Here is a 19,797-nt window from a genome sequence, read left to right on the forward strand (position 1 = left end):
TTGTGTTTTGTCAGAATTAATGAGAAAAGTTCCCTTGCCCTAGGGGTAATTAGTGTCCTTGGAGTTAAATAAGCTAATACTTAGACACCTCTGGCACAGGCAATTATGTTTGTGTATTGAATAATTGATTCAAAGAGGGGGGGAAGGGGCTGCTAATCAGATCTGAGCATAATGAATTGATTTAATTAACAGGGGAATCTGAGGGTCCCTGGGAAATGTGTGCATTTATTCAGCAGCAGGAGAGAGTGCAAAGCACATAAATTGAGAGAGAGAGAGCGAGCGAGCGAGAGAGGCAGGCGGCAAGTGCCTTTGCTTTCGGTGATAGGTTCGCGGCTTTCCTCCCTCCCGCCCCCCTTCCTTTGAATATAATTTTAGATTTAGAGCGAAATCAAGAGAAAAGCACTTTAGACGCCGGGAAAGCTCTCGCAGGAGCGCCAGCGAGGTTGAGGCGGGGGGGGGGGAAGGTCGCGATCCGCCGCACGCCACCGCGCCGGGACCGTCCCTGCCCCAGCGGGTGGCAGAGACCGGGGCCGGCGGCACCCCCGGCACCCACCCCCGCGCCGCTCCCGCACCTGGGCTGGCGCCCGGGGCTGGGGTCGGGGCCGGGGCCGAGGCGGCCGTAGCAGCAGCCCGGCGCTCCGCCGGCCCTAAGGCTCCCGGCAGCCTTCCCGGAGCCGCCCCGCAGCGAGCCCGAGCGGCGGCGGCCGCCCCCGGCGCCCGGGACGATGGTGCTGGACAAGGAGGACGGTAGGTGGCTGGTGGCAGGCGGGGGGAGCCCCGCGGCCCCCCGTGTGGTGTGTGGCCGCCCGCTAACTTCGGGGGGTCCGGCTCGGGACCTGGGGGGCGGGAGGCGCTCCCTGCGCTGCTTGCCCCGCTCCCGGTCCCGGTCCCCATCCTCATCCTCCCCTCCGAACCGGCGCGATGCGGGCTTGGCTGGGCTGTTGGACGGGCTCTCGGCGTCTCCGCGAATGCCTTTGAGCAGCATGAACCCGGGGGTGCCCCAGTCCCGGCCGCTTGCCGGCAGAGCCCGCTCGCCAGCCTGCACCTGCCCCGATCCGGCGGCCGGGGGGGCTGCGCGGTCCCGGGGGGGCTGGAGGAGCCGTGGGCCACGGAGCGGCCTCTTAGCAGGGGCCGGGGCTCCGCTGAGCACCACAGGCGTGCTCATCACACACGAGGGGCTCGGGGCTGGTGGCATTGGCGACCGAGAGCGGAGCCGCTGGTTGTCCAAGCAGTGCTCGGCGGCCCCTTCCAGGAGCCCCAGGAGCGGCTGTGTACGAGGGGACGGTGGGGCGGTGGTAGGGCTAAAGGGGGAGGCGGTGCGGGGTGCGCTCGGAAAAGGAGCGAAGCAGGGAGCAAACCCCTGGGGAGAGAGGGGAGGGGAGCTGGGGGTGACACACCGCGGGACTGCCTGGGAACCTGTGCTGGGGGGAGCAGTTACGCTCGAGGGGAAGTCATGCTCCCTTCTAAAAGTGCGCTGGAGAAATTGGGGACAGGAGGTGAGATTGCGAGAAGAAACTCTTTTTATGAAGAGCTTACTTTACCTTTATACGTTTCTAGCTGCCTGATTCAAAGGGGCTCCGCTTGCCTGCTCATCTGTGAATGTTAAAAGGGGATGCTGGACCTGCGTAGGTTGCAAATGGACTGAAATGGAAGCTTTTGCTAACTAAACCCAATTCCTTTTAAAATCAAGGTTGAATGAGCTTGTTAATACAAGTGGGTCTGTTTTCCTCCTATAACTGGCTCTATTTTTTTTTTTTTTGTCAGAGACCAGCCTGCTCTCCACCATCTAAAAATCATGACGTTGTGGCGAGTATCCGATTCTCCCCTTGATTTTAAGAGAGTTTGCTGTGGTTTTTTTTTTTGTTGTTGTTGTTGGGGTTTCTTTTGAGGTCTCCTCCAGCACTGAGGGTGTTCATAGCTGTTACACCATGGAGAAGGCAGAATATCAGAGACACTTTCTACCCCCAGCCATCCTGGCGCATCGCAAGGAGGACGCTCACTGCCTTGCAGGTAGAGGTTGCAACGTGCTCCTTGGGCTGCTTGGCAAGCCATGCCATGGCCTCGAAGGCAGCTGCCCGCTTGGCCAGGCTCTGGGGCTGGGTTGTAGCAGTGCTTCTGGGGCCGTGCTGGCCCTAGTGCGACACCCATGTCACCCATGGGCCCTAGTAACCGCTATACGGCTTCGTGAGTGGAAACCTTCCTTGGCAAACGCGCACCTCGGTGCCAAGAGAAGTAATAGAGATGCTGTAACACTTTGCTGTGGCCTTTACAGATATCATTGATGATGAAGAGGGCAGACTGAAAAAATAACAGCAATAATAATGTTTTTGACTTGATGTGTTATGGCATCATGTCAAGTTATGTCAGGAGGTAACATCTTTTCGTGTGTTCGAAGTGACATAATGTAACTTGATGGATGCGGCGTGGCTTGGTATTAGAAAATACAGCTTTACAGTGGAAGTTTGGCAAATACCGTCCCAAAATGAACATTACAGGCTGTGAGGAGAGAGGTGGAGGAAAAAAGAGGAAAGTAGAGAGGGAAAAACTTCCCCAAGGCTTGCGTTTTAGTCAGCTCTCCTGTGTAAATCACTGCCGGCTTTGCTGTGGGCAAGCCAACCTACGCACTGCGCAGCGCATTTATGAATTTCAGGATAATGAGTTAAGATATTTCTCAAATACATAAATGTTTTGATTGCAAAGCCCAGATTTCTGCTTAAAAAAGTAAACTGACATGAGGTATCGTGATTAATTCTGACAGATTGTGTTAATTGTAGTTGACTTTAATTGCTGTACAAATGTGTTGGGGGTTAGAAAACTTTTTTTATTGTTGGTGTGTGAAATGAGTAAGCAGATAAAGCGCTTAAAAATACCCATTTGAAGAGGGGGTGATCCAGCTTCTGTGGCATTATGAAGCAGCGAAGAAATAACATGTATATTGGTTCTTATAAGTGCGTTAAGCCTGCAGTAGGCGGTGGCTAACTTTATCAAAAATCTGCCTTTCTTGCAGTTACCAGATAGTTTAAATGTACCATATATTTGGGGGTAAGTTTGCCCGTTTTGAAGGCGATGGGATTGAAAAGTATGCAAACAGAATGACGAAACACTTCTGAAGTCATCGTTTTCTAAGGGAGGCCAGTAGTATATTAGAGGTATTAAAATGCTTCACGTGGAGAGGAGCCTGCGTTCTCCTTAGTTTTTGCACTGATGCTTTTAACTCTTAGACTTTAACCTTTGGGTGAGGTCCTTCTCCTTTTCGGGTGGTGATACTACTTGAAGTGATTACTTGGGGTGGCTGCGCTCACGCTAAAATACTTATTGAACACTTGCAAACTAGCATCAGCGGGGAGCAGGAGTTGTTCCGAGTGCTGGCTGAGAGCGGTTCCGCGTAACACGACAGGTTTAACATCAGGTACGTTTCGAGGACTGCTGGGATTAAGCCTCCTGAATGAAGGGGGAAGGAAAAGCCACTTCAGCTGGGGAGAAGGAATCTAATTAAAACCCGGCATTAGGGACATACAGCCGGAGCCCGCTATCAGGCTTTGTATCGGCTGCGACGGGGAGGCAGGAAAGGAGCGTTTCCTCGGGTGAGGGGGCAGAGGGAGCGGCCGCACGGTCCCAGCTCGGAGCTGCGCCGCTTGGGGCGCACGGCGCGGCCCCCACGGCGCGTCCCGGGGTGGGCGCTCCGCTGGGAAGCGGGGCCGAGCCGAGCCGGGCTGTCGGCACCGCCGCGTGTCGCGACAGGGGTCGTAGCCCCGGGGCCGTGGCGGTGGCTGCGGGTGGCCCCCCGCGCCCCGAAGTTTGCCGGCGGCCCCCCGCTGGGGCTGGCCGGGGCCGGGCGGGCGGCAGGTGGTGCTGCCGAGCCGAGCCGTGCCGAGCCGAGCCGGGCGAGCTGCGGCGGGGCTCGGGGGCCGGGAGGCGGAGGCAGCGGCCGGCGGGTGCGGGTTCGCCTTGCTGCGTCCCCCCCCGAGCCTCCTTCCCCGCGTGGGGTCCGAGAGAAGCTGGGGGGAAAAGCTCGGGCAGGCTGGAGGCTGGGGAGCCGCGCCAGCCGGGGCTGCGAGCTATCAAAGGCAATTAACGTGGAAATAGATTATGCTGCGTAAATTGAGCCGTTTAGACGGCGAGAGGCGAGGAGACGGCTCCGATCCCCCCCCCTCTTCCTAAATTGCAGTTTTAGTTCCTCGCGATTCTGCGGCACAAAAGCGGTCTCACCTACTTTTGTACCTGCGAAGTGCTTTATTTCTGAGTGTAATTCTAACTGAGTGCAATCTAGGTTAAAAGCTGGACAACTGGGTAATTAGAGCTCACTTGCTGCTAAAGGACGATCAGCTGTACCGTAGCTCATTTGTGTTCCCAGAGACTTGTTCTCTCCTCCCCTGAGCGGAGGCTGCCGGAGAAGAAGCATCTGTCCCCGGACCCTTCCTGGCTGCCGAGATGATGGTGCTGGACAAGGAGGACGGTAGGTGGGCTGAGATTGTGCAAGCCTGTGCTTGGTGGCTTCTGTGTGCTGCGAATGGGTAAATAAATAGTTCGGAAACAGATGCGCGCTGTGCGTGTCGGAGTGCTCTGTGTTCAGCTCTGATATTTTCCCTTGTGTTGAGAAAAGCATGCTTGCTCTTAATTTATTTTTTTTTAATCTCTTCTCTGGCATGATCGAACCAGTCCAGAAGGCTTTACCCCAGGCTCTGTTTGCTGAAGGAGAGAGCGAAACCAGCTTGATTTTGGTTTCTTATATCTGTTTATATTTTTCGTTCTACAACTTACTCTCATATACCCATTTTAGCCCATTTATTTTAACAGCTTTTATTGTAAATCTAATTTTGAGATGCTTCCTTCCCATTGCATGTCATGTGGGTCTCTTTAATGCACGCCTTTAATATCTATTTCTCGCAGCTTTCCTTCGTAGCCATAAACATAATGACAATAAGCTAATAAGCTGCTCTGGCAAAAAGAGCGCTAGCTTATTCTGAGTGTACTCCCTTCTCTCAATGGCAGAAGTGGAGGTTCACCTGGGAGGTAATTTAATGAGTGAAGCTGAAATAGAACTTATTTTAGGACTTCCCATGTAGTTATTTTTTAAAGTCAACTAGTCCTTGTTGAGGATGACTAAGGGTAAAGAAAGTGGTGTAAAGAACAGTAGATGGTGTTAGCGATGAGTTAGAACAACCTGGTGCTGTCTTGTGCATGTTGCCTACCAGGGCGTGCAACCGAACCATTAGGTCACGAGTAGTTTCTAGGATGGATGCGGTAAGTCTAATCACAACTTCTTAATGAGGTCTTTCATGAGGGCTGCTTTGTGGCTCAGGACTCCCCTCATAGCTTGTACCCTGAGAGAAAAGATTAAAATAGGGGCAGAGTGGAAATCTTCTGCACTCGTCCAGATGGACTTCAGTCAATGGCACTGCCTCTTACCAAAGACCTCCACCTTGGCGCCGTGTGTAGCGAAAGAGAGAGCTACATCTGAGCGCCTAGCGCACACTTGTAGCTACTACCTCATTGCTTCATTTCACCTTTATAGGTGGCTGAAGTGCTGTGTAAGAGGTGTGTCACTGGATTCTATGATCTTATTTTTATTTTTTTTTTAAGTTATTAACAGTTGCTATTGGAAGTATAAGAAATTACTGAATACTTCCAAGGCTGCAGATAGAAACAACTATTCGCAGGGATCCAATGTGCTTGGACAAAATGGAAATGGGCCATTTTGACAGTAGGATTGATTTTACTTGAATATGTACATTACTTTTAAAAGTACGTGAGGAAAAAGAAAACTTGTAATTCAAAGTCACTTGCTTTTCTGTGTGCTAATTGGGCATTATGAACGGTACTGAAAGCTGCCCTATGTTAATAAGTTGCAGCAAAATGATTTTTGTTCCCAAGCCTGTAACTGTCTTCTGGTATTTTAAAAACCAAAGTAAAGCTGTACTGGGGGATAATCAGAAAAGAAGGCTTGACTATTGGAAATAGCAGATATACGCTTACTTTTAACCAGAGGGTCTTGTACTGAAGTTCCTCTCCTCTCTTCCTTCCTTGCCTCCCACCAAAATCAAGGGGATTGCTATATTATGCTTTGCATCTAGTGTTTTGAGGTCTTTTATCTCATGACACCTTTGATTTCTAAAATAATCTAGTGTACTAATGTGAAAAGAATTTGGGTCTAGTTTCTGGGATGGAACATGAGTTTTTGTTTCATTCTGGTGTGAAGTGTTTGGGACAATGAAAAAATGTGAATGGACTTTTCACAGAGATGTTGCACCTTTAAAATCTGATCCCAAGGAGAAATGCATCATTGTTGGGATGCTCTCTTATACAGATTCCAGTCAAATTTTGACTAAGTGTAGAGCAATGTGAAGTCACAGCACCCCTGCGTAAGTTTTCCTGCACTTCTGCATTGGTTCTGCGCTAATGAAGTTGGCATCCTAAATCTGTGAGGTAATCTTCAGGTCGAAAAAATAGAACAAATTCCCCATCTCGATTTCTGTTGAGATCCCTTAAGTTTCTTTGTTAATAGAGTAGAACCCATTTAAAAAAAAAATAAAAAAAAAATGTGAAGCATCTGTTACACATCTTCTAGTTCAGCTTTGCAGTTGACTGGACTGTGGATAAAAGACACGCTAAGTGGTTGAGTATTGCTTATGCTGGGAAAACAAATGAAGCTAACAGGGTTTCAAAGGCTTTGAAGCAGTGTTGCTCTCAGAGGTGTTCAGTTGTTTTCTTTGGCAATATAAGTTGAAGCAAGCTAGTTTACTTTATTAGAGGCATAAGGCTACTCTTGTAACCTTCCTCTGACTAAGATGAATTTGGCTGGCTGACCTTATTTCTTACTGGACCACACGTGTTGTGCTGGGCTTTGGGTGTTTTTTTTTTTTTTTTTTTTTTTTTTTTTTTTTTTTTGTCCCTTTCAGGACTCATCTCTTCTAAAGAACAGCAGCATTTTACATATTTTGTTAAATCTTCCTTTTCAATTTGTGTTTCCCTATAGAATTATGTTCTGCTATGATGGAGCAATGCAAATCAAGTAGAATAGCCCAAATTAATTCTTCACATTGGCGGCAGTGTGATTGCCTGCATGGAATCAATAATGCATCATGGAGGGATCAAATTTTTGAGTATAATGTGTGAATAATGCTTGACACAAAACAAAAATTCAGTCATCATAATAGCAATTAGGAAAAAGCTGCAGCTTATCCCAGCTGTAATCTCTGCTAACAATGAAGCACAGCCTAGTAATCAGCATGTATGGTATGAAACGCACTAATAGAAATCACGGTTCTTTGTTGTGTGTGGGGAGGGCGAAAGTTTCCTTTTAGCTAACTTGTACTGTGTTAACTAGACATCATATCCTCGAACCAAATTATTGAGTGTACGTGCACTTGTAAAAGCCCTGATCAGCTGCATATTTGTCCCAGTGTTTGCACAGGCAGCAGCACCCCAAATCATGGATCCTTTGTGTTTTAAAGCAGAACTCTGATTAAATAGATCGCAAGAGTAGGCCAAGTAAATAACATGGGAGGACTGTGTTAAAAGTGTGCCGGTACACAAGCCTTATTTCAATTTAAAAATAAAGTAAAAAAGATAAAGAAGCTATGGATTTTTTTAAATTATTTTTTAAAATGAAATGAAGAATATAGACACCCAGTAGTTGTGTGTGTTGGGGTTGGAGAATGGGCCTTAGGTTGATGGGAGGTATTTAGGGCAATGAATATTAGGTAATTTGAAACTGGATTAGTGGCAGCAGTTGGGTTCCCTGTTGTGTAAGAGCCCATCTCACCCTGCACAGGAGGAAAGAAAAGCAGCATTTGGAATTAGAAAAGCAGTGAAATTGATTGTATAATGGCAGGCCACAAGTGCGGTTAAAAGAACGGTGCCACAGCACCCTAGCCAGGGCAGCAGAGCTGTGGGTGGATTTCATGGATGAGTGTCTGCTGCCAGCTTGGGGGTACCTACACCTGGTAGGTGGATCTGGAGAGTTACATACCTCCAGCAAGATAAGTCTTGACAATCTAATGATTTTTATCAACAGAAGTATATACACAAAAATAAAGCACGTACAGGTTGCCCACAAGCCTAATGAAATATAGTATCATGTAGGAAGAAGTGTTCTTCTCCATGATGCTGGTACCTCTGAGTTTTCTTTTTAAGGTACCTTTCTCCGATGAACCTACTGAAGAATTGTGTAAAGAAAGAGGAGAGGAAATGGCAGGGTGGCTTTTTTCCACTCACATGACATGGATTTTTTTTTGTATTGTCTAGTACTCCTGAAACTGCCTCTTTCTTTTCCTTCTTTTTTCTTTTCTGTCATGTTCCCATCTACCTACCATCTTCTCCTTGGTCCAGCATTACCTAGCTTCCCATTTAAAAAAAGAAACACTTAACATCTTCCCAAATATCATCTTATTCAAAGAATGTTTGATAAATGTCATCAAAGACCCTGTGTTTCCCTACTTAGCTGGGTTACCTGTTGGTTTGTTGAGGGTTTGATCTTGACACACCATGGTCTTGGTGTCATTTCACAGGGCTCGGTCTGTCCTTAGTTTGTGACTGTTGTTTTGTGATTCAGATGTACCACAGTGGATTAATATGTTTACCAAGAGGCAAGAGAAGGTTGTAGAAGCAGGAATCCGAATAAGATCAGAGCACACTTGGCAGAGGAATAAACCATGTGAGACTCAGTTGCCAGAAAGGACCGAAAAAAATAATAATAATTTGGAATGTTTCTCCAAAGCTGACAAGTACAGAGCTGGAGTTAGTCAAGGTAGGTTTCCCTCAGGTGTCCCATGCACATGGAAATGGCAAATACCAAGGCATGAGACAACTGTGAGATAGTAAAGTAATTGCTTAAACCTTTTCAAGAAATGAAAAGTACTGTAGTTGGAGCACTGAAAACCTAGATCTCTATTTAATGAAAACTAGTTACTCTTTTTCTATGAGAAGAAGATGGGTGAAAGGTGCTAGCATTCCTAACATGAGCAAACTGCATTGTGTAGGTATATTCCTGACAGGCAATCAAATATTTTTAGTATTTTCTCAGATGAGATAGCTGAAAGATCTGGGTAGGCATCTTTATAGGGTGTCATCATTCTTCATTCCCAGATGCCAGTGAGATGTGCTAGTCATCTGGTTGGCATAACAAGTGTTAAAACAGCATATGAATGTTTTTCAGCCTGGATAATATGGCAAAAGAAGAAACTGGTTCTTGGAAATTAGTAGCATTATAATTTTGGTTTAATATAGTAGAAAGGATGCTTGATACCCTGGCAGCAGAACATAATTTGTCTTCTTTGGAGTTAGTGTTAAATTTTATTATCTTTAATAGATACAACGTGAACATGTCAGCCTGTTTGTCATAGCCATTCTGAAAATACTCTCTTATGGTAGAATCTTCGGAAAAATTCCTTTTAAGAGCAGTGCATTATTAATAAAGTAATCCATTAGGTCTGGTGATGAAGGGTCACAGCAGAGTCTGAAATACGTTTCTTAAATGGTTAAGAAATTTATCATGGTTGGAGGATTAATTGATTTCATTTGGAGGCGTTCTTAAGGTTTTCAGGCTTTGTGTTTGGAGATAGTTTTATTCTATCTGTAAATGTGCTTGCTGCTCAAAGTTTTGCTTCGCTGTCATTAGCATGAACTATTATGTCCCTGCTAAAGGCAAACTGTTCTTCTAGCATTATGACGAACTGCATCTGCGAGGAGTCTTACTTCAGTAAAGAATATGAAAGTTTATGGCAAATAAGGTATTTTACTTGAAATCAATTCAAAATCAGAATAATGGCATCAAGCATTAAGCACTGCGGTGTAAGAATAAAAAAGGCACTGCAGATGCTGCTAAATGCTGAACTATAAAACTCTAATGGGTCTATATCTTTTTAGAATTGGACAGAACTGTCATCATTTAGAATACATAGACATTGTTTTAAACTGTATAGAAATCACTGCCCCCAACTTCAATAATGTGCGTAACTGTTGCCAGGGAATGATTTATTCAGTGAATGTAGAGCCTATTCACTGAAGACTTGGGGGTGGAGGGAGGGGCGACGTAAAATGAAAGTTGTTCCCTACTAGATTAACATAATTAAACCTATAGATGGTCTGAGAACAATTTGCAGCAGCTACTGTTTTTTAATTCTCAGTGTGTAAGTGTGTGTGCGTGTGTTTTCTCTGTTCTCCAACAGGATGACTCCCGAGTCTAAGTTTTTCAAGAGCGATGTTGGGTGCTATCTGTGCAAACAGATGCTCAGCTCTCCTTTCCGGTGAATGTTCTTGCAAGCTAGTTTCTTCATACATCGCACATCAAAGCAGATAATGGAGGCTGTTGTCCAAATGTGGAGGGTTTTTAAATTTCATTGAACGTTTCTGAGTTCTTTTCTCCAGTGTTCAGAGTTCCTTGCATGCTAATCAAACTCTGAAAGGGTGACTTGGGCAGTGAAAGTAATATTTGCCTTCTTTTTAAACTATTGATTTTGACAGTTCTGGCTTTTCTTAAAGAAAAAGTGGTTGATTGTTGCATATTCATGATTGAACTGCTGAGAACTTGGACCAGAATTAAACAATTAACCCTCTCGCCAATGTAAACATCCATTTGAGTGGAAGCCAGGGATGTTCCTACTCGGTTTATTATGGATCTGAGATATAGAAATGTATTCCGGAGGACTGTGTTTCTAATAAATAAGAAGGCATAATGAGAATGTAACTGGGAAGGAAGACAAAAGCAGCCATGCTTTAAATTGTTAATGATGGTGCCAGTGGCTGCAGCTTTACCACAGCTGTTTAAATTGATCAGCTAGTGAAAATGTTTTGTTTTGGCATTTTCCCTGCATGTGCAACTCTTTCGAAGGGAGTTCTGGAAGCTTTTCAAAGGAGAATCATGATCTTTTTCAAAACAGACGTAGAACAGCAGAGTTCCCAGTACTTTGGAATCCAATATTAAAGGATGCAATTCCGTTTCTCTTTTGTAAAGTTCTTGGCTGATGTGCCATTGCTTCCCCTAAATTTTCTTTACCTCTTTTTTTTTTCCTCTGACTCTAAAAATAATGCAAATTGCTCACTACTCGAAAGAGAGGAGACAGCAGCAGCTCACTTCCCAAGTGTCCCTTTTCTCCTCATCTCCTCTCTTTTCCTGGCGCTGCTGGGCTCGCTCAGAAGAGCAGAAAGGTGCTATGTCAATTTGCTATGCATCTTTTGGTTAAGCAACCAGTGTGAAATTGTTCTGCAAAATGTACTTCTGCAGAGGACACTTGCTGCTAATTTGTTTCCTGGTTGGCTCTACCTTGCAGCTGATGTGGGTTAACCGATATCCCTGTAATGCTTGTGTCATTTCCTGCTGTTCCAGAGAGATGGGTATACTTCTCTAAAGGATATGATCCCTTCAAGTAAAGTAGCAGAGGAAGGTGTTACTTTCTGTATAAGGACAAGTGACACAGTAGAGATCTGTGGGTGGAGGACTTGCTGGAATTGGTGAGCCTTGGTGTGTTTTGCAGAGTAGCTCCTGCCTTGGGTTCCCACCTGAAGGAGCTCGTGAGCAGAGGATGTTGTGTGAAGCCGCCTCCTGGCACTCTCGATGGCAGGCGACTTGTGGATAGGCTCTGCCTTGGGTAATGTTGAGCAACTTGGTTTCTGCCTAATGTACTTGTAGTGGGGGTGGGTATTGAACATTATTCAGAATCCATTATATATTTATCTTTATACTCCTTTGTGGAAAATGATTTCTGTAAGTACCCTGTTATGGTTATGAAAGCCTGAACCAAGCATCAGTCTCAAACCCTTTGACCTGTCTGCACAGAATGGAGATCTGTTTTGAAAAGGACTCCTTTATATCTGTTTTTACTCCATGCCCTTCCATTCATTTGCCTATACAAAGCAATAAAGGGTAAAACTAAAGTAACATAAATTGGTCTGTCTTCCTGAATCCATGTCTCGCTAATGTACCCAGATTAACTCAACTGTAAATTGTCTCCTTTGGATGTCGTGTCTTGCTAAAAGTTTCCTATATGATTCATGATTTGGATTGCTTTTAACAGCTATTGGCTAAGCAATATGGTAAATGTACAAGGTGATGCAATTGGCATTAGTGAGAGGATGCACAGGAGCATGTAATGCAGTCAATACTACATTAACTACTGATGCCCAATTACAGAAACTGGAAGAGTGGCTTTTAGGAGCATTAGGACTTGCAGAAGAGCTGAGATCACCTGCCGCTCCTTGCCTAAAAGCTTCACCCTTTATGCGCTGGGATCAAAGCAAACATTTAGTTGCTATTTTGTCATGTATAACAACGAAGGTATTTCTCCCCCCCTCCCCTTTTTTTTCCAAAAAGTGTCACACTGATGCTTTTAGCACATGTAAAATCCTATCTCCATATTTCAAGATTCTCCTTCCCTCTCCTGGGGCAAGACTTTATTTGAATAAAAACTCTTTAACCACCCCTGTATTTACTGCTTCTCTGAAGCTTACTACTTTAGCCATTTTTCTTTTAAAGAAATACTAAGTGCAATTTAGAGTGTCCTATTTCAGTGTCAGACAAGGCTCCCCTTCGCTCCCCCAAGCTCCTTCCCTTTTCTAATCTGTATATGATTGTTTGTGACCTCAGCTGGCTTGAAGTCTCTAGAAAGAGTGTTTTAAAACACAACCAGATACCACATAAAACAGGATATTTGAGTGTGTGACCTCTCTGCAGTCCACGTTCAGATTAAGCACACATTGTTTCCACCGTTGCTTTTAAAGCCCATTTGCAGTAGACAGCAAAGGACCACATTACACTAACAGACAGCACATACTTTTAGTTTGAGCTGAATGTGATCACAGCTTCTAAATCTATTTTAAAAATAATGAGCTATGTCACTGCTGCATGGCAAAGCTAGCAACCCACAAAGTTCCTCTGGACTTTGAGCAAAATGGGAAATTAAGCAGCTCTAAGAACACTGAAATATTTTAATATAAAAGACAGCTGGCAGGTGGCTTATTGCTCTTGTTGCAGCATTTGTCTTTACTTCCAGCTATGCTATTTGGCATATCACTGCCGCTTTTAATCCTCAGAGCGTTCTGCCAGCACTAAGCATTTTGTGCACCCTGCGTTGGCATCCCCTGCTATTAGGGCCTGGGTATCAGCAGGATGTGCCCAGCGAGCACCTGGGTTTCTGTGCAGGTTGTCCCAGGTTTGTTCTGCATGGCCCTCGCTGCACTGCCCAGTACAGGAGGAGGGGGGTATCTAAAACTCCTTCTCCTGTGGTGTCCAGCTCTGGACCTGGACAGGAAAACGAGGTAAGAGCGGGCTGTAAGGTGTCCTGACAGTCTGCAGGCACTTCTTGAGGTAGTGCTCCAAGGCGGCATGCAGCTCTGCCCCGTGTTTAAAAGGTGGCACCAGCAGTGGAGGCATGGGGGAACTTGACCAAGCCCTGCTGTTAGCAGCTTCAGCACAAAGTATCCTGTGCACCCTGTGCTTCCCAAGCTGTACAAACAACAATTTGCCTAAAGTACCCAGCAGGGCAAGTCCAAACGTCCTTGAGTAACTTTGTATTTAGACAGTGTTTTCTCTCTTGCTTTGATCAGGAGAGAGCAGATGTGTCTCTTCTGGTGCATGTGTTTGTCCGCACCCCCCGATGCACATGCACTCCCTGTCCTTGTGCAGGGGCTGGAGGTTTTAGGGTAGGCTGTTGTTCCTCTTTGTTCTTTCTTATTATTGTTTTTTGCAGGGAAGCGAAGTTGGAATGTAGAGAGGTCAGACTAAACAAGGCTTTAACTTTCTCTCGTTCCCTTATCTCTCTTTAATTTGGATAAAATAAATTAAACACACTACACATATAATAAGGCTCCCTTAAAAACCACATGTATGTATAATCAATTCATTGACTAGTCTTTTTGGGGGTTTTTAAGCATTCAGTCTAAGTGGGCTGCTTGGTGAAATTTGTACATTCATAAAATAGCTGATTGAAAAGCAATATTTCAGATAAATACAAGCCAGCGATCTATCAGCAGTTGTAATAAAAGCTGGGCTTCAGGCTGTGATTTTATTTTGAAATAATAAGAATTGCTTTATTCTTTTTACTTGAGTTACCATGGTAATTCTGTCGTGTAGCAGTGTTATATTGATTTAGAAAGTGGACAGTAATATTTCTTTTGTGTTATTCTGTTTCTAGGGGTTGATTTCTAATTTCCACTTGGAGATTACTTTTATAAATTTCTTAAGTCCTTCCACTTTTTTCTCTAGCAGTGTAATTTTCCTCTCACACATTGCTATTTTCTGAGCTTATTGGTTTGCTCTTATTTTAAATTAAACTTGCTGGTTTCAAATATTGAAATGACATCTTTGTCTGTGTCTGTACTTTGGTTTAGCAAAATATTACAGTCTGCTGTTTTATGCTTAATAATTTAAGGGAAGCTTTATGTCTGCCATCAGTGGTTGTTGGTAACTTATGACTACACCAACATAGAGCTTAAACCTCTGACATTTTAATATTGTGTAATGGTGCTTCCACCCTGCACATCATGTCTTTTTTTTTAATCTGCCCCTTGCGTGCGTACGCTAAAGAGAATGACAATTAAATTGTGAAGAGATCAAGTGGAGTTTGTGGTGGAGCTGGCCCTTGGCCACCCGAGGGCTACAAAGCACTCAAGGGAACCACTGTTCTCCTCCAGCATGCAGGTACCATTCCTGGTTGCCTGTCTTCCTCATGCAGTTACAAAGCATCAAGTTTTGTGCAAGAAAAACTTTGATTCACAGATGTGTACGTACATATGCAATGATGGACAAAAAATAGCAAACCACTTTAGCTCTGTACAGGACTGTTATACCTTAGCTGTGGAGAGCTGCTCTTGAATTGCAGCTGCTTTAAGGAACAACAGCCTGAACATGATGCAACTTGGTGTCATCAGGTTCTTTTTTTGTTTTTATATTTCTCATTCACAAAAAAAAAAAAAAAAAAATTGCTTCTCTTCTGAACCTGGGAGACAAGGAGAAATGAGCCTCAAGTATTGCTGTTTTAACAAGTGGTAGCATAGATCCAAAGCCATGCATTCTGCTTTCAAACAGTTGTTCAGCGTGCCTTTTAGTCCAGAGGGTGGGCAAGCTGCTTTGTGAGCACTAAGTACAAATTTCCTGTTCTTATGAAAATGTCACCAAAGGGTAACTGATGAGAGTGGGGCTGAAGTCGTCTCTTGTTGCCCTTTGGTTTCATTCCTATGAGAAGCTCACAAGAGTAAGAAAAGGACTCCAGAAGCCCCAGCTGATCTCTGCTGGGATCATTGGACCAGCTACAAGCAGGAGTTACCATCAGTTGGAAATGGCAGAGGAAGAGGGGAAGAAGGGTGGTGTGAATGTGTGGTCGTGGTTGACCTTAAAAGAACTGATGTATGGGACAGCTGTGGAAAAAAGGAGACACAATCCCAGCATGAATTGAACTATAAATTGCTGATAGCTACATGTATGTCTGCTAATGCTGGAGGGAGGCACCTTGTCTGTGGTGGGTGTGCCACAGATCACTTGAGGACAGTAAGTCCAAGTGGAAATTCAGGGGATGCTCCTGAAGAGAGAGGGCTCTGTGCTTGACCTTGTGTGCCCTGTATGAGGACACTGGGAGAGGAAACATCAAAGAGGAAAGGAAAAGAGCTTTTCCGCCCCCCAAAAATTGTCATTACAGTAAGTGGTTGTAAATGACCAGGAATATATCCAGGTCAGAAGTGTGAAAGCATCTGGGCTTCTGAAGAGTGTGGTCTTTAGATCAGCCTTCCCCAGAGAACAGTGGAGGCACGAAGCTGAATTGTTTGGGTTAGAGAATGAGATGGTATGATAGCCTCTGGCTGCAGAAGGTGGGACTCGCTACTCCTTGGTTGTCAGTCCTTGCAGAGACATTTATGTCACAGCATATGAAGCTCTGTCAGTGTTTCCATATAAAACCCGTATTTTCATGAACATTCATTTATGGTGAAAGTCTGCACGTAAGATCCTGCCTGAGGATACCTTTTTCTTTCCTATTAAAATTTTATAAACCCGTCACTTGGCTGGGCTGGGATCTCCATGGAAGTGAAATAAAAGGGGGGCCCCACTGGGGGAGCAGGGAGAGTGGAGTGATGTTCTCTTCCTCCATGCTCCTTTCACCAATTAAAGAAAAAGCATATGCTTCTGGATGAACTCCTAGACATGAATGGCAAAAGCTGTGTCTGCAGGTCCTGAGTTTCCTGACAATGATCTGATTTGGTTTGATCCAAGTGTCAAAATCCGTAAGCAGCCGCTGTCCCAGAAGTCTCCCTTGGCTTTTCTGCATGCAGGTGTGTGTGCAGGTGTTGCCCGTGCTGCTCGGTTTGAGAGCAGTGATCCACAAACTTTAAAACCTTCAAATAGGTCTTGACCTGTGAGGCTGTAATTGCCCTTGGAGCCTTTAGAGCCCATGGGGTGATGTCTGTTACGTGTTAGCCTGTAATATCCAGAATAAATAACTTGATTTTTTTTTAAATCGGTAATTATACCTCACTGCAATGGAGTGCGATGGCTCCGAATGCTAAAATGCAGTTTTAACGCAATGCAACGAGACCGTTTAATGTCTCTGACAGTCTCAGGGCACGGCACAAGCCTCTCTGCTTTCTTTCTCCAATGTTTCTCGCTGCAGACTCAGATTACAGTACACTTGTCCTCTCGGGAGCTGACATCTCTCCCCTAATTCTCTGTGATGTCGCAAACCAGCATCTGATACTATGGGTCTCCTCCAAACAGTGCTTTGGTCTTTTCCCATCACACCTGCTTTTCAGGAAGAACTTCAGCTGATAATTTGCACTCATCTTAGTAGGGCTCTGTGCTCCAGAAAGCAATCTTGCCCTGGTAGGAGAAAGGACTGGATGATTTAATAGAGGATTTTATAAACATTTCTCCCTCTACCTGATCTTTCCACAGGATACAGTGCTGTCTGCATCCTAAGTTGGGATTTGGGTTTACTACCCCCTACCTAAAATATATTTTCTTTCCCTATGGTTCATTCAATTATAACTGTAGGATATATCTTCTGGGACTGAGTAATTGGCTAGGTCAGAAGTAATCTTTATTTTCACTAGAGAGATGTTTACAAACTGATGCTGTAGTATCTCTTTAAAACCCACTGAGAATCTGATTAAAGGCCTGAGGATCTTCTGCAAAGATTGCCTGCTCCCAGTTGACTTGAAAGGGTCAGCATGCTGTCACAGTTTCGACTCCGAAGAATTAAGTTAAGGCTGATTCAAATGCCTCTCTCTATGTATAGCATTGATTGGACTGCTTTCAAATGGCAAGAGGTAACTTTATACTGTAGCATGTGTGAACTCCGTTTAGTTAAAGAGGAGAGCTGAATGAATATGGTTGCTTGTGACATGGGAGCTCAAAGGTGAGCGTATTCTACACCTTCTGCCCTGAATTAAATACTTAGGGGAGGGTGGGAAGGAAACATAATTCTCATGGTAACTTACTCAGGATACCGGCTGGTGCAGCTGTTCTTCGCCAAGTGCAGCTCCCAGGTTTTGTATAATCGTTTCTTCTTCTCTTCCCCCATGCACGCTCCACCCTGTAGGCTTGACCTTAATGAGGTGGAATTGCTCATAGTGGAAACAGCAGCAGAGTGCTCTTTTGAATGGGGGAAAAAACTCAGACCCAGTGAAATGAGTTCGGTGCTGCATTATCACTGCCCCCCTTTCTGGAATTGGTAGTTGTGCTAAGATTTTTAACCTGGTTTCATGTGAGCATCAGTGCTCAGAGGCATTGTGCATTAATGTGGGAAACAGACTGCTGACTTGCACAAGACAGCGGGGTTTGCAGTGCCACATTTCCAGTTGTTAGCCTTAGAGTAGCTTTTAAAACGGCCCTGCTGAATGCAACCCCCTGCAATAAAGATGTGCCAGGCTGAAAACTGGTGTCCTTGTGCTGTCAATGCGTGAACCAAAGCTGGCAGTGCTGCTTCTGGTGAGCACCTCCTGGGAAGAAAATGAGCTGAACTAAGATGAGGTGTGCTCCTGAGGACCTGCTTCTGCCTGCCAGCCTCTCCACCAAGCTAGCAGCTGCCTCTGGCTGATGGAGCAACTAGGAAAGAGGCCCCACTGGCATTAAACCTTTGGCCAGGAGGTAGGGGCCAGCTGGTGCAAGTCAGTGAGCATCTTGTAGCTTCAAAGCAAGCATGGGGATTCCTGATTTTTTTGCTTCCTGTGATGTCTGGAAAGCTAACACCATTTTTGGTGATAGTCACAGCACCTACACCCTTGCTGGGGTTTCATAAATGCACCAGTGTTTCCCAAAAGCGAACAGTCTCAAGGGTTTGGTGTATCTATGTTAAAGAGCTCAGATTTCTGAGGGCAATTTCTTGGGGATTCTTCTGAGTGTTGTCTTGGGGTGGGGGTGACATACCTGTAGATTGAGGTCTTAGGCTTACATAAAACCTTGCTGTGTGTTTTGTTTTGTTTTGTTTTTTGTTCTTTCTTTTTTTCTTTTTTTTTTTTTCTTTGTCTTACAACTGTTGTAGTAAGTCCTAGAGGAAGAGCTGCTGGAAATGCTGACAGGCTCAGAGCAAGCAGAGGGGCCACGCTGTAGTAATGTACTGCTCAGCTTCAATTGTGCCCAGCACAATTTCTGTGTTCCCTGCGGGCAGTTACTGTGCAGAGCTCTGGTGTGGTGGCTGCGCTGATGTCCAGAGTTGCAATTTGCCAGTGGTCACTCTCAGAAGAAAAATGTGCCCCGGCAGGATCCTGAGCAGGCTGAAGGCAATAACTACTGTGCACCAGCCAAGGTGCAGGAAAAGAGAACAATTTTGATGTCTCCTGTAGGTGACCAACCATGAAGTTAGACAGTTTTCTGTCTGCAAGACTTGAAAAATGATACCAGAGACTGATGGTCTCGTCCCTCCTTCCCTGCCTTCTCTCTCAGGCTGGAGGAACTGCTGCCCCGTGGTCTCTGCAGTTTAGCTGTGGCATGTTCCACTCTACACAAATGAGTCCATTTTCTGTATGGTAAACAAAGCTCTGATTGCCTCTTATGCCCCGCACTTTGACTTCTTTGTCATTATAACCGTTTTATCAAATGAAACAGTGCACTGAACTGAGAAGCTGTGGACGTGTTGCAGTAGCCCTCCTGCTACTTGATGGATACACAGCTTTTGCTTCTTCCCTTTCTGTCATCTTCCTGCTTGCGATGGTTGGCTCCTTCCTGATCACTGAGCAAGGTCTCTATGTTTAAGTCCCAAATGATGACTTGTTCTGCCCCCACCAAGGACCTAGATAAAATTGAGCTCAACAAAACCACTGCCAAATCCTGACCTTCACTCAGCTTTTCTTAGTGTATGTTGTTCTCGTTTAACTCATAAACTTATAACACTGACTCTCTGAAGAGGACTCGTTGCTGATTCTTAATCAAAGAAAACAAATATCTCTTGTTCTTGGCTTAAGTTTCCATTAGATCTAAAGAGCAAGCTAGTTGTGAACATTATTATGATGCTTCCTGCTACAACACAGTCATGTGAGTTGTTCTGCACTACCAGCTGTGAACAGTGTGACAAGTCTCATTTTGTTTCAATTAAATTAATACTCTTAAAATGGTATTAATCCAGTTAAAATTTTGCTTATCAAAGCAAGATCTATAAAACAAGCCAGTTAAGTGCACATTACTGTTTGAAGTTGTACGAGAATCCATGAGGAGTTGTTGATTTTGAACTTGTGCTGCATATCATGATCAAGCGCTTGAGGCAACTTGAGCATCCGAGTGAGTTCGTCATTAAAGGAGCAGCATTGATAGCAGGGCTGTGTTTACTCAGCATTTCCCTGTAAGCTCTCTGAGAGCTCCTTCCACTTAGGTGTTTACCC

General features: G+C 44.9%; 1 protein-coding gene across 6 annotated transcripts in view; it reads left to right on the plus strand.

Moving 5' to 3' along the window:
• The first annotated feature begins 308 nt into the window (after positions 1 to 308).
• The window catches only part of LMO1 (LIM domain only 1), a 56,984-nt gene continuing 37,495 nt past the window's right edge, over positions 309 to 19,797 (plus strand). Inside the window, exons 1-2 of one of the 6 annotated variants that reach the window (XM_084521661.1) lie at positions 729 to 747; positions 4,355 to 4,456. In XM_084521661.1, the coding sequence (XP_084377787.1) occupies positions 4,432 to 4,456 (25 nt within the window). In that variant the 5' untranslated portion in view covers positions 729 to 747; positions 4,355 to 4,431. Of the gene's footprint in view, positions 748 to 3,172; positions 3,410 to 3,521; positions 3,585 to 3,928; positions 4,457 to 17,225; positions 17,251 to 19,797 lie in introns of those variants that run through there. The other 5 variants (XM_084521659.1, XM_084521660.1, XM_084521662.1 and 2 more) reach the window with 5 other exon arrangements.

This window comes from Aythya ferina (assembly GCF_964211825.1).
Source record: "Aythya ferina genome assembly, chromosome: 5".
NCBI classification, from domain to species: Eukaryota; Metazoa; Chordata; class Aves; order Anseriformes; family Anatidae; genus Aythya; species Aythya ferina.